Source organism: Xyrauchen texanus, chromosome 36, assembly GCF_025860055.1.
Source record: "Xyrauchen texanus isolate HMW12.3.18 chromosome 36, RBS_HiC_50CHRs, whole genome shotgun sequence".
NCBI lineage: Eukaryota > Metazoa > Chordata > Actinopteri > Cypriniformes > Catostomidae > Xyrauchen > Xyrauchen texanus.
Window position 1 is genome coordinate 32,179,706 of NC_068311.1, and position 13,238 is coordinate 32,192,943.

The 13,238-nt window shown below is 44.1% G+C and overlaps 1 protein-coding gene across 5 annotated transcripts in view; it reads left to right on the forward strand.

Annotated features, from left to right (window-relative positions):
- Positions 1–12,556, forward strand: part of stx1a (syntaxin 1A (brain)) — an 89,827-nt gene extending 77,271 nt beyond the window's left edge. Inside the window, exons 10-11 of one of the 5 annotated variants that reach the window (XR_007968765.1) lie at positions 2,363–2,473; positions 3,546–3,562. Coding sequence is in view for 4 of the 5 variants with exons in the window: in XM_052106517.1 (XP_051962477.1) it covers positions 2,584–2,694; positions 11,919–11,996 (189 nt within the window). In the remaining variant the exon portion in view is untranslated. The other 4 variants (XM_052106517.1, XM_052106514.1, XM_052106516.1 and 1 more) reach the window with 4 other exon arrangements.
- Positions 12,557–13,238: the final 682 nt, after the last annotated feature.

The window sequence follows — 13,238 nt, forward strand, 5'->3', positions numbered from 1 at the left end:
ATGGGACACGAAAGATCTAGCTGATCTACCACCTGCTTTCGTAGACACGATCAACCAAGCCAGAGCCCCTTCTACCAGGCAACTTTACACCCTGAAGTGGCGTTTGTTGGCGAAGACCCACAGAGGTGCGCAGTCAGGTCGGTGCTCTTCTTCCTGCAGGAGAGGTTGGAGGGGAGGCTGTCCCCATCCACCTTGAAGGTGTATGTAGCTGCTATCGCGGCCCACCATGACGCAGTAGACGGCAAGTCTTTGGGTAAGCACGACTTGATTATCAGGTTCCTAAGAGGTGCCCGGAGGTTAAATCACTCCCGGCCATGCCTGTTTCCCTCCTGGGATCTCTCAGTGGTCCTCTCAGGCCTTCAGAGATCCCCCTTCGAGCCACTAGAATCAGTTGTACTCAGGAGCCTATCTCTAAATACGGCCCTGCTGATCGCGCTCGCCTCCATTAAGAGGGTCGGGGACCTGCAGGTGTTCTCTATCAGCGACACCTGCCTGGAGTTCGGTCCGGCAGAAACACATGTGATCCTAAGACCGCGACCGGGCTAGGTGCCAAGGTTCCTACCACGCCCTTCAGAGATCAGGTAGTGAACCTGCAAGCGCTTGAGGAGGCAGACCCAGCCCCTTCGTTGCTGTGTCCGGTACGTGCTTTGCGTATCTACTTGGACCACACGCAGAGCTTTAGACGCTCTGAGCAGCTCTTTGTCTGCTTCGGTGGACAGCAGAAAGGGAACGCTGTCTCCAAACAGAGGCTCTCCCATTGGGCGGTGGACACCATTTCATTGGCCTATCGCACCCAGGCCGTGCCCCCCACCCCCTCCCTTTGCGGGTCCGAGCACACTCAACAAGGAGTGTTGCGTCTCGTGGGCACTGGCCAGAGGCATCTCCCTGGCAGACATGTGCAGAGCAGCGGATTGGGCAACACCTAATACATTTGCGAGATTCTACAATCTCAGGGTAGAGTCAGTCTCGTCCCATGTTTTCTCAGGTCCGAGCCAAACACGCTGACGGATTGACCGGGTAAATCACTTGCACCTAGCGCCCTTTCCCTTGGCTGATGTAATACCGTGCGCTTTTTGTCCCAGGAGAGCCCACTCACTTGGCTCCCTGGATTACTCCTCCCTAGACCTGTGGGTCCGCAATTCAGCGGAGGAATTCGCCGACCCAATCCACTGTGGGTAATCAAATCTACCCTGTACTGGAATAGGTGCTCCACAGGTTAGGGCTCGTACGTGGACTTTCCTCCTGTGTGTATTTTCCGCGGTATGGTCTCCTTACGATTGGACCCGAGTCTGCCTTGGGCAATTTCCGCTGCCCCCCAGTCGCTGTGTCTGTAGCAACTCCTCCCTCCGAAGAGGCGGGATCTACCACCTCGCCACTTCCCACATGTGACCTAAAAGCCCATGTGGTGTATTTCGCCACTTTTACCTCCCCCTCTCTGGGTGGGTGTGGTCTCCGCAGGGTCTTATCCCCCTGAAAGAATAGGAAACTGGGTAAGACCCCCTTCCCACGATGTGTGTAAGGGCCCCAGCCGTTTTTGCTCTATGTGAGAAACATAGAGAGAAAAGAGGCCTGGCTAGGCTCGGCCCGTTCCCAGGTTGGCAGGCATTGCATTGTTCCCCTGTCTAGGGTAACTATAAGGGTTCCGCCGAGGAAGGGTGCAGTCTGATACAGCTGGTCGTTTTGGCATGTCAAGTACCTGCCCGCTCCTGTGTCAGCAGTACACGTATACGGCTCAGCGCATGACATGATTTAAATTGGACCCCTAGTGTCGCTTCTTCGAGCGACAGACGGGGAACGTCTAGGTTACGTATGTAACCTCCGTTCCCTGATGGAGGGAACAAGACATTGTGTCCTCCCGGCCACGTTGCTGAGCTGAGCCACTGTTGTGGCCGGACCATTTCCGGCTCCTCAGAAAAATACTGAATGAAACAGACGCATTTCCCCGCCTTTATACCCGTATGTCCGGGGGTGGGACATGCAAATTCTGTCCGCCAACTTCTCATTGGCCATTTTTTCATAGATCAGAGGTATATTTGGCGCTCAAGAGAGACCCCTAGTGTCGCTTCTTCGACACAACGTCTTGTTCCCTCCATCAGGGAACGGAGGTTACATACGTAACCTAGACGTTTCGCTCCTAGAGTTGAAGAACAAGTTTAAGCACCTCCATTCGCTGATACTGTGTTGAAAATGACTAAACGTTGACATTATTTTGTGAGAGTTTCAAGCTCTATTTAGTAACTTCTTATGGAAAGTGTTGACTATATTAAGCACAGTGTGCCACTGTCATCACACATTTTTCAGGACATACTTTAAGTTTTTGCCAGATAACTGGTTTATGGAGTTATTTTTTCTTGTCTTTCAGGGAGAGTTAGTGAATAATATTGAGAAGAATGTGAGTAATGCTCAGGATTATGTGGAAAAGGCCAAAGAAGTAACAAAAGCAGCTGTTAAAGTCCAGAAGAGCAGCAGAACGGTGAGATACAGCAGATGATCCATAACGCTCATCTGACCACATTCTCTCTCTTTGCTTTTCTCCTCTGTTCTTGTGTCTGTTCCTCTGTGGTATTCTTTGGTGCTGCTCAGGGAGAGATGATAGACCGTATAGAGTATAATGTGGAGCACTCAGTGGATTACGTTGAAAAGGCAGTGTCAGACACCAAGAAGGCGGTAAAGTACCAGAGTAAGGCACTGCGGGTGAGTTAATGGTACCGTAGTACCTGCTGTTCATCCTGCATGAACATCAGTACATCCATCTCATTTGACTGTTTTCCCTTATAGTGGAAAACTCCTTACAGTGCTCGGAGAATCTTTGCACCTCCTCTGTGTGTGCTGTCAATATAAATGTAATGCTAATGGATTGATATGTCATCGAGCCCATCATAGAATGTGTCGGAAAAGTTATTCATCAATCAATAAATAGATTTGCATCACTGGGCCGGATCTAGGGGGGTGCTGGGGTGGACTTTGCACTCAGTGGTCAAATGTTTCGGCACTGACGCTAATCTTAACCCTAATGCAATGCGCTTGAATGGAAGACACATGTCGATGGACACAAACGCGCTCCCCCCCTTGAGAAATAACTTGAGACTCACCACAAAACATCTAAATACAAGACACATTTGGGAAACACTCCAAACACAAAACAGAGTTAAAAATTAAATAGAGGAACTACAAAATAAAATCACAGTACCCACATATCATGACACTGATTATAAATTGCTAAATATATAATATTATTTTATCTGAAAATATATTGTTTCCTTAAATAGCTTTATTGATTTTAGTAGCGTGTCATGTATCTACTTCTAAAATGGTTATTTGTCTGTAGTTTACTACTGTGAAACTGAAGCTACTCATAATTTAAGTGGCTTTAACAACGCTGGGGTAATGTCTCACCATTAATGGTTGGCTTGAAAGCAAAATAAACTAATGCTTAAACCGTTATTGGGCCTGTTGAGACAGAATTCATGAAAGAATGCTGTTTTGAAGGCAGGTCTGTAATATCTGCAGCTCTGACGATGTGAATATATGCGTGTCCCCTCCAGAAGATGATCCTGATGGCGGTTTGTGTGGCCGTCTGTCTTCTCGTCCTCATCATCTCACTTGCAATTGGATTGAGCTGATCAAGAGCTCTGATTGGCCCGTTCAAACATATATATGATGCTCAGAAGATGTAAAGATGGAGAATTTCATTTGTCACATGCATGATGGTGAAATGATGTCAAGTTTGAATGTATAATAAATGTACTGTATGATGAAATGAGATGTATGTGAGAACTTCATGTTTTGTGTAGCGTGTTGTGTTTGCTGTTGTTGCATTGTGGCATGTTTGAGATGCACGAGTGATGTTGCGTTATATTTGTGTGCATGTAATAAAGTGTTTATAAAGTGCTGTGCTCCTTCGGTTGAAACGCTGCAGATGTGGAGAAGAATGTTATCAGGAGAAAGAGTAAAAAGACAATGAAGTCTATATTTATGTTCATTCATATTTTTGCATTACATCAGTATTTTCGTAATAATTACAGTAAAGGCCCCAGTATACTTCCGGAGAAGTAGATCTTCATTCTTACAACAGTATAATGTTTGCGAACATTCAGACACCCGTCACAGCGCTGTGGGAGCCGTTTAGAGGAGCATTAAATATGAGGACACCTAAACTAATGTGACATTAACATGTGTTATCATGCCTCATTCTGAATATAATTCACATGAAGTCAGTAACAGAAGCTGTTTTAAGCACTCGAAGATGATTTAAATGAAAATATATGCAGTAGGAAATGTTGAATTTGTCTTGTTTACACTCTGAATTCATGACGCACGCCATACTACTCTCTGTTATTGTAATTTACCATGACACGGATACTACTGCAAAGAGAATACAGATAAAAGAATGATGATATGAGGGGCACATGTTACTTTGGGCAGATGTGTGAATGGCTGTCGCTGCACATGGCACATGACTGAATGGGCACTTTAGAGAATTTGAGTAGATTTGATTCATTTTGTAGATTAATTAAACAAAACAAAATCGCATGACATGTTCTTTCACGCCGGTGTGTTCATGTTAAATACTGACAGAAAAACATAAACAAAGTAGTTGATGGAAATTCAGGCCACACCCACCGATGACGTGGACCAATGGCAGCAAGAAGGTGTTTAGCAGCCGGTTAGAAGTTTTCCTGAAAGTTCGCCCTGGGGTGTATGGCAAGCCATTTTAACTTTTAATTAATTTGCAGGATATTTATTGTTGATGTCAACAATTCAGTTTCCAGTACTACAAATGTGAATTCTTCATATATAAAAAAAATGCAATTTCAACTGGTAAAAAAAAACAAATTTGATATCTATAATTACATTTTCACTAGTAAAGATTCACAGCGATATGTCATTCACTCTTATTCAAAACACAGTTATTGATATAAAAAATGTGCTTCTTAATAGTTTAAATTTCACATATTAACAATATTAAATAAATAAAACTTGAATAAATGTAAGTTTTATTAATATTAGCCAAAGATCACTCAATTATTGTGTTATGAAATTGTAATGTTTGGATCTTAAATATAAGCATTTATATATTTATATATACAGTATATGTACTGTATATTTCCATCCAAAATGTTTTTTTAAGAGCATTTCTAAAATTTTGACTTAAGAAAATACAAATTGTTATGCGTTTCCATCCACTACGTAATGGGCATTTTCATGGGGGAGCCGCTGAATGACCTCGTCCTGCATAGGGGACAGTTTAATTTGCAAGAATGGGGCAAATATCTAATTTTATTAAATGCATCCACAACACTCCGCAGAATAAGTGTAATATCTGATATAATGTGGGCTGAAATAGCTGCGATACACATACTCACACACACACACACACACACACACACACACACATACTCACACACACTCACACACTCACACACACACATACTCTCACACACACAGTCACACACTCTCTCACACACATACTCACACTCTCACACTCACACACACATACTCACACACACTCATACTCTCACACACACAGTCACACACTCTCTCACACACATACTCACACACTCACACTCACACACACATACTCACACACAGTCACACACTCTCTCACACACATACACACACATACAGTCACACACACACACATACTCACACACACACATACTCACACACTCACACAGTCACACACACACACACACATAGTCACACACAAACACTCTCTCACACACATACTCACACTCACACACACACACACATTCACACAGAGACACACACTCATACACACACACTATATATATATATATATATATATTTAAGATTTACACATTCCAATTTCTTAACAGAATAATTGAGTAAGTAATACTTTAGCTAATATTAATACAACTTAAATTTAGTCCAGTGTTATTTATTTAATATTGTTAAAGATTGCTAACAATGATTTGATGAAATTTAGTTATGAAATTAAAATGCACATACATATATATATATATATATATATATATATATATATATATATATATATATATATATATATATATATATATATACACACACGCACAGTCAAAGGTTTTGAACCTCTTGACTGAAATGTTTCTCATGATGTTAAAAATCTGTTGATCTGAAGGCGTGTGATTAAATGTTTAAAATGAGTTTTGTAGACAAATATAATCATGCCATCATATTGATTTCATTTTAAAACTAAAACTTAATAAAAAAAAGGTTTTGAAATGGATGACTTGGACAGAATAATAAAAGCAGTCAATAAGTGCCCAACACAGATGGACCTCCTTCAATACTGTTTAAAAGCATCTCAGAGTGATTCCTCAAGAAACTGCTGGAGAAAATGTTCATGTCTGTAATTCTAGACAAAGTGTGACTACTGTGAAGACGATCAAATATACACAGTTTTGATTTATTTTAGATTTTATTTAGTCACAACATAATTCCCATGATTCCATTTATGTTATTCTATAGTTGTGATGACTTTACTATTATTCTAAAATGTGAAGAAAAAATAAATTATAATAAAGAATGAATAAGTGTTTCAAAACTATTGACTGGTAGTGTATATAAAAGGGTTTACAGTGAAGAAATAAATGTAGGTTTTTTATAACTGTCAACGAAACCAGTTATAACTTGTTTAAAATTGCCTGTATGGTTATGTTGGACATGGAACAGGTTTAATAATTAAGCATCCTCATGTTTAACACACTTCTAAAGCTAGAAAAGCATATAAGAATGAAAACTACCATCAGGCTCACAAAATGTGTCATTACTGCGTAAATTATTGGTCCACATACAGTAAATAATCATTTTTGACCTATTTTATATGCAAGCGTTGCAGTGAAAGAGACTGGGTCAGGTTCATCCCGTTGGATCTGCCGTGCTAGAATCAGAATGAGATTTATTACTAAGTGTGCTTCCACACATACAAGGAGTTTGTCCTGGTGACAGAAGCTTCCAGAGCACAAACAATACAACAACAAGACAGAGATGATGATGAAAAATAAAAAAATATAAGTATATATTGAAATACACAATAAGACTATATATATATATATATATATATATATACGTATGTACAAATACAAATCTGTTATATACAGTGGAAGGGGATGTAATGCAGAAGACGTAGGATGTTTGGATAAATATAAATAGACTAAACTGTGTATTTAACACAATTATTGCTCAATGGGGCAGTTTTATCTGTTTATGAGGTAGCCTGAGGGAAAAAACATCTAGGTTACTAGTGTAATCCCTGATGCAGGGAATGAGACGTTGTGTCGATTGTAGTGACACAAGGGGCTTCTTTCGGGAGCCTTGGATACCTCTGAATATGAAAAGGCCAATGCCAAATTGGTGAACAGAATTTGCATGTCCCGCCCCCGGACATACGGGTATAAAAGGCGGGGATCGTGCATCTGTTCAGTCAGGTTCTGCACTGAGGAGCAGAGAATAAGGTTCGGCCATTACAGTGGCTTGGTACTGTGCTGTGGCAAGGGGGACACAACGTCTCGTTCCCTTTATCAGAACGGGTGTTACACTAGTAACCTAGACGTTCCCCTTCTGTCACTCACTCGACGTTGTGTCGATTGTAGTGACACAAGGGGTCCCTATTCAATAGCGCCACCTACACCGGACCGTGTTATGACTGGTGCTGGTAAAGCAAGCAGTAGCGTGCCAAAGGAGCATGGGCATCATACTGCACGTAACCTTCCCCAACGCCCCACTAAGACATCATATTGTTTTTATTATGTTTCCGGCATCTGTCCAAGGATTTTCCCTTGAGGGGTTGGAACAAGCAACGTTACAAGCATGGGAGCAGACCGCGCCAGCCTTTTCCTCTCTATGTTTCTCCTCACAGAGTGTTAGATGCAGCTGGGGCCATCTAGCTATAACATGCATCAGGGAAGGCGTTCTTTTCCAGTCCTATACTTTCAGGGGGAAAAGACCCCGCGGAGACCACATACTGAGGGTGGGTTTTCAGGCCACATGTGGAAGTGGCACGGTGGTAGATACGTGCCACGGCGCCATGCCCATCTCGCGTCTCGAGTCTGAAGCCAGTGCTGGAGCGGTCTCATGTGAATCAACCCTAGCGGCGCAACCATGGCTGAGGATGCCATATGCCCCAGGAGCCTCTGGAACTGTTTTAGAGGGACTGCAGTGCCTCTTTTGAAGGACGAGAGGCAATTCAACACTGACTGCGCACATGCTCGTTGGTGAGGTGCGTTATCGTTGAGACTGTGTCTAACTCCATGCCGAGAAAAGAGATGCTCTGAACCGGGGAGAGTTTGCTCTTTTCCCAGTTGACCTGAAGCCCTAGACGGCTGAGGTGCCTGAACACCTGGTCCCTGTGGGCGCATAGTGCCTCTCGAGAGTGAGCTAAGATCAGCCAGTCATTGAGGTAGTTGTGTATGCGGATGCCCACTACCCTCCGCTGCAAACCAATCTTGATGTCGGACGCATGTTAGAATGTGTTTTTGCATGAGCACCTTGAACGGGAGTTTGTGTAGAGACCAGTGGAGAACTTGCAGGTCCAAGATTGGCCTCAGCCCACCTCCTTTTTTGGGTACGATGAAGCAAGTGCTGTAGAAACCCTTCTCCATCTGGGATGGAGGGACAGGCTCTATCGCATCCTTTTGCAAAAGGGTATCGATTTCCGTGCACAGAGTGCTGGCTTTTTCGACGTGCACCGAGGTGGGGCAGATGCCGCTGAAATGGGGTGGACGCCTGGTGAACTGAATTGCGTAGCCGAGTCAGATGGTCCTGGCCAGCCAGCGTGACGGGTTGGAAAGTGTAAGCCACATGGTGGGGAACAGGTAATGTTGCGTCGGGAGGCAAAGTTGTGTCCTGAGGCATGTGTGATGAGAGAGAACTTAAGGCACTTACCTTGCTCTGCATGAGGTCCTAGTGAGACGTCCTCTGGACTCGTCAGAACCGGCCGGCCGGGGTTGTGAACGCTGTACAGACGTGTACGAGGAAGTGAAGTGTCTATGTCCAGATTGCCACTTTGCCTGTAAGGTTCTGTTGCTGGGGCGCCATGAGAACGGCATTTGCGGGCACTGGCTAGGTGACCCAGGGGATGAGGAAATTGCTCTTTTATTAAAAAAGTGGGTACTGCGGCAGATGAAAAACGGAAACCAAGAATTCTCCTCCCGGCCCTCCACCAGGGGAAGGAGTGGTCTGGCTACCAGCTCCTGCTGAAATGTCTCGTCCCCTGGGTGGTCCATCTCGGGAATGCTTGGGAGCCTTACTGGTCCTTGAAGAGGTTCGTGAGACGGGGCGTCCGCTGCCTGCAGGTAGCTGTATGCTGGGGCTGAGAGCTGGGCCCTGGTTGAGGTGGAGCTACCTGCTGGTTTCTTGCTGCCACAGGGGGATGCCCTCGGTGAGCAGACAGGGCTCCGCTGGGTGTAGTCCGGCACCAAGGTAAAATGTGTTGGATGTTCTCCTTCTGCTTTTTCACTGCTGAAAACTGCTGGGCAAAGTCTTCAGTGGTGTCGCCGAATAGACCGGGCTGGAGATGGGGGCGTTGAGAAAGCGGGCTTGTCAGTTTCCCGCATCTCGAACTAGTTCAGCCATAGATGACGTTCCTGGACCACAAGGGTGGCCATCACCTGTCCAAGTGCCCGCACTGTGACCTTCGTGGCCCGGAAGGCAAGGTCGGTCGCTGAGCACAGATCCTGCAGCACATCAGGATCAGGACTACACAAGTGCAGTCTTTAGGTGCCTTGGCCTGGTGGGTTTGCAGGAGGGCCCTGGCATGCAGAGTGTAAGCGGCCCATCTGGTGGTGCTGTAGGCTTTGGATGGCAGGGCCGGCATTGTCCTACAGGCCTCCGAGGGGAGTACTGGGTGATCCCGCCAAGTGGCCATGTTTTGCAACCACTTTGTCCACTTGGGGGACCTCCGTGTACCCGTGGGCCTCGAGAGTAGTGAGAGCGGATGAGCAAGGAGGTCAGTTTCGGGCAGTAAAAGGTGCCCTCCAAGACTTCGTCAGCTCGTCATGCACTTCCGGGAAGAAAGGAACCGAGAGGGGGCATGGCTGTGAGCGGTGCCCTGACCCGAGGAACCATTTGTCAAACCGTGAGGGCTGGGGCGGGGGCGGGAAGTTCTGGTCCAGCCCAACACTCTCGACAGCCCGGGTAAGCTTGCCGGACATCTGCACATCTGTCTTAAAGTGGGCGAGCAGACCCGAAATTGGAGGCCCAGTTGAGTCCTCAGCGTCAGACGGCGTGATGCTTTCCAATGTAGCGCCGACATACTCATCCAGCTCGGGGGGTCTGAAGGAGAACTGGCGGTGGGGTGAGCTGGTCTCACATCGAGCCTGGACAGAAGCAAACAAGCGCGCAGGGGGGCGGGTGGTCCGCGGGGATTTACCCGGCGAAACCGCGCCCACCAAACTCCCCAAATCACCTCCATTGCCAGCCGAGTAGGCCTCAATCACATGGGAAGAAGGCGCGTTGCGGGGGGCGGCAGGAGTGCCGTTTCCTTTCAGGAAGGTAAGCCGTGACCGCACCGTTGCCATGGACATGCTCTCGCAATGAGAACATGAACCATTCATAAACGCTGCCTCAGTGTTAACGCAGCCCATACACATGAGGCAGCATAGAGAACCGTCAGAAGCCGATAGATATCTACCGCATCCAGGAACTACACAAAGGTGGAAAGGCATCTTGAAAAAGATGTGTCTTTAAAAAGACATTCAACGCCAATGTGTAAACACTTTCAGAGGAAATATACTATTTTAGGAAATGCTGTCGATGTGCCCAGGGGCGTGGACTACACTGGCGTGCAGAGGAGGGAGAAAGCTGCTGGTAATGTGCCATAGGATCCAACAGCAAAGGCTCTCTAGAGGTGAGTGGAACAATAGTGAGTGTTCACACAATGTCTCGGCTCCGAAGAAAGAATCTGACTGAACAGGTGCACAATCCCCGCCTTTTATACCCGGGGGAGGACATGCAAATTCTGTTCACCAATTTGGCATTGGCCTTTTTCATATTCAGAGGTATCCGAGGCTCCTGAAAGAAGCCCCAGAAGGGGAACTGTACCTGTGCCTGACGGTTCTGGTGCTCAGAGCTCTGAAGCGTCATCCAGAAAATATAAGTTTATCATTAGATTTGACCTCATATCTGTCACAGCAGTTGCACTTTGAAATGAGAAAGCTGTTTGTGTGAAAGCAGCTGCAGGAATGTTGGCCTTATTACAGCAGACGTGATAAAATAACGCTGATGCGTGAAATATATTCATTTATGTCAAATCCTGAGATTGTCCTGATCAGAAGATCTCCAATAATCTTTCAGAACAAGGTGTTTTAACAAACAACACTTTTGGGGCATTTTTAGCTCAATTTCATTTGTAAACAGTGACTTCATATTTAATACAACAATTCTTCATAAAATCAGCATAAAGCCAACATAACAAATACTGCCCCAATGTACAAATTATTTACAATTGATATAATGTATCATTTTTTCCCCCTCAGTGCAGAACTGAAAATGTGATTTTTGGCATGACAGTAATGAGAATTATGGGAGGAAATGTGCTTCATGGTCATGAATATAATGTTGAAGCAAAAACTCTTAATGATCCTAAAAATAGGCTTTATTTTCTTTTTGCAGACTAAAATGTCTTATATTATATACTTCTTTCGTTTGATTCTTGTGTGAAGTATGAGATTTTCTCAATAAATGTTTGCCTCATATTGGTGAACACTCACTTACTGTATTAACTAAATCATTTTTCCATCAAAACTATTGTAACAGAATATGCTCTCTGCTTCGAGAGGGAGAATGAATGTTTAAAATGGTCAACGTATCATTAACTCTTTATTCTCTGCTCTCTTTCACGCTGCCTGGAATATTGTCAACTTTCTTTTTTTTCATTTTATTTTGTGCTGTGGTACTTTTAATTCTTTTACAAACAGAAGAAAGTTCTGATTGTGATCTGTTGTGTGCTGCTTGGGATCATTATTGCTTCTGCTGTTGGTGGCGTGTTGGCCTGAAATACACATTCAACACAAAGTACAGATAATAAAGAGACATATGCGTGCTTGTCTGTTATTTGTGCCGCTGTGCAGTTCTGTAACCTCACTGATGTTTATCGTTGTATAAAAATGATTCCAATGTGTCAACATAAGTTTTCTAGTTATAAAGGGGGAAAATCAATTATGATGTATAAAGAGAGTCGCTCTTGTGAGAGTGAAACAATCTTTGTGATGCTTTGAGGTGCTGTGAACGTAACACAATCATTCAATCCATATAAAGATCCTGGCAGAAACAGATTATCATATATTATCATTAACTCATTGTTAAGTTGTATCATTATTGTATGTATAAAAGTATATTGTTCTAAAATGCTGGGCTAGAAATATTTAATCTCAAGTAACACATTGTGCTATTAGTGACACACTAGTACATTTTGAGTTTGCTCTGTACGTGATCATGTATAATCTTAATCTTATATGACTTTTGATTTGAATTTGACAATGATATGTAGCTCAAATGATAACAGACAAAACAAGACTACCTATTCTCCGTGCTAAGTATGATAAACGTATTGTTTTGCCATTTTATTCTTGCCTTTAACATTTTAGGTTATGTTAAAGTGTTCAATTTTGAAATAATAAAAATGATATATATAAAAGGGCTCATATACTGTTTATATATTGGTCCCTGTGGTCCAACTGACTCCTGTGGATTAATGAATGTCTTCTGAAGGAAAACGCTAGGTGTGTGTGAACGAAATAGATCAATATTTAAAACTTCCGGCCAGCTCGTTGACAAGGGTTGAGTTCAAACTGCCTCTCACATACGCGTAAGCCTCCTTTGCATACATAGGTCCCTTATGAGCTGCTGATTCTATGGGCCGTGATACTGTTTCCACACAAAAGGAGATTATGCAGCATTCTGCTCCTCCATTCACTTTCATTCAAACAGATTCAAACAGCTTTCCTTGTTCACCAGTCCAGGATTGATGTATCTAAACCAGCCGAATGAGGCGTATGATCCTGTGTTGTAAACAATACTGCACTTCAGCGCTGAGGCTTACATGCTTGCGTCATGTGGGAGGCCATGTGAACTCCACCCTCATCAACGAGCTGGCCGGAAGCGAACAAAAAACTCAAAATGACACTTCACTGACCTCTACCTGTTTTAATTCAGTTTATGGACTTGACAGCATTGGCATCATATTTCCCCTTCTGTCGCTCTCTCCACGTTGTGTCAGAGAAGCGACACTAGGGGTC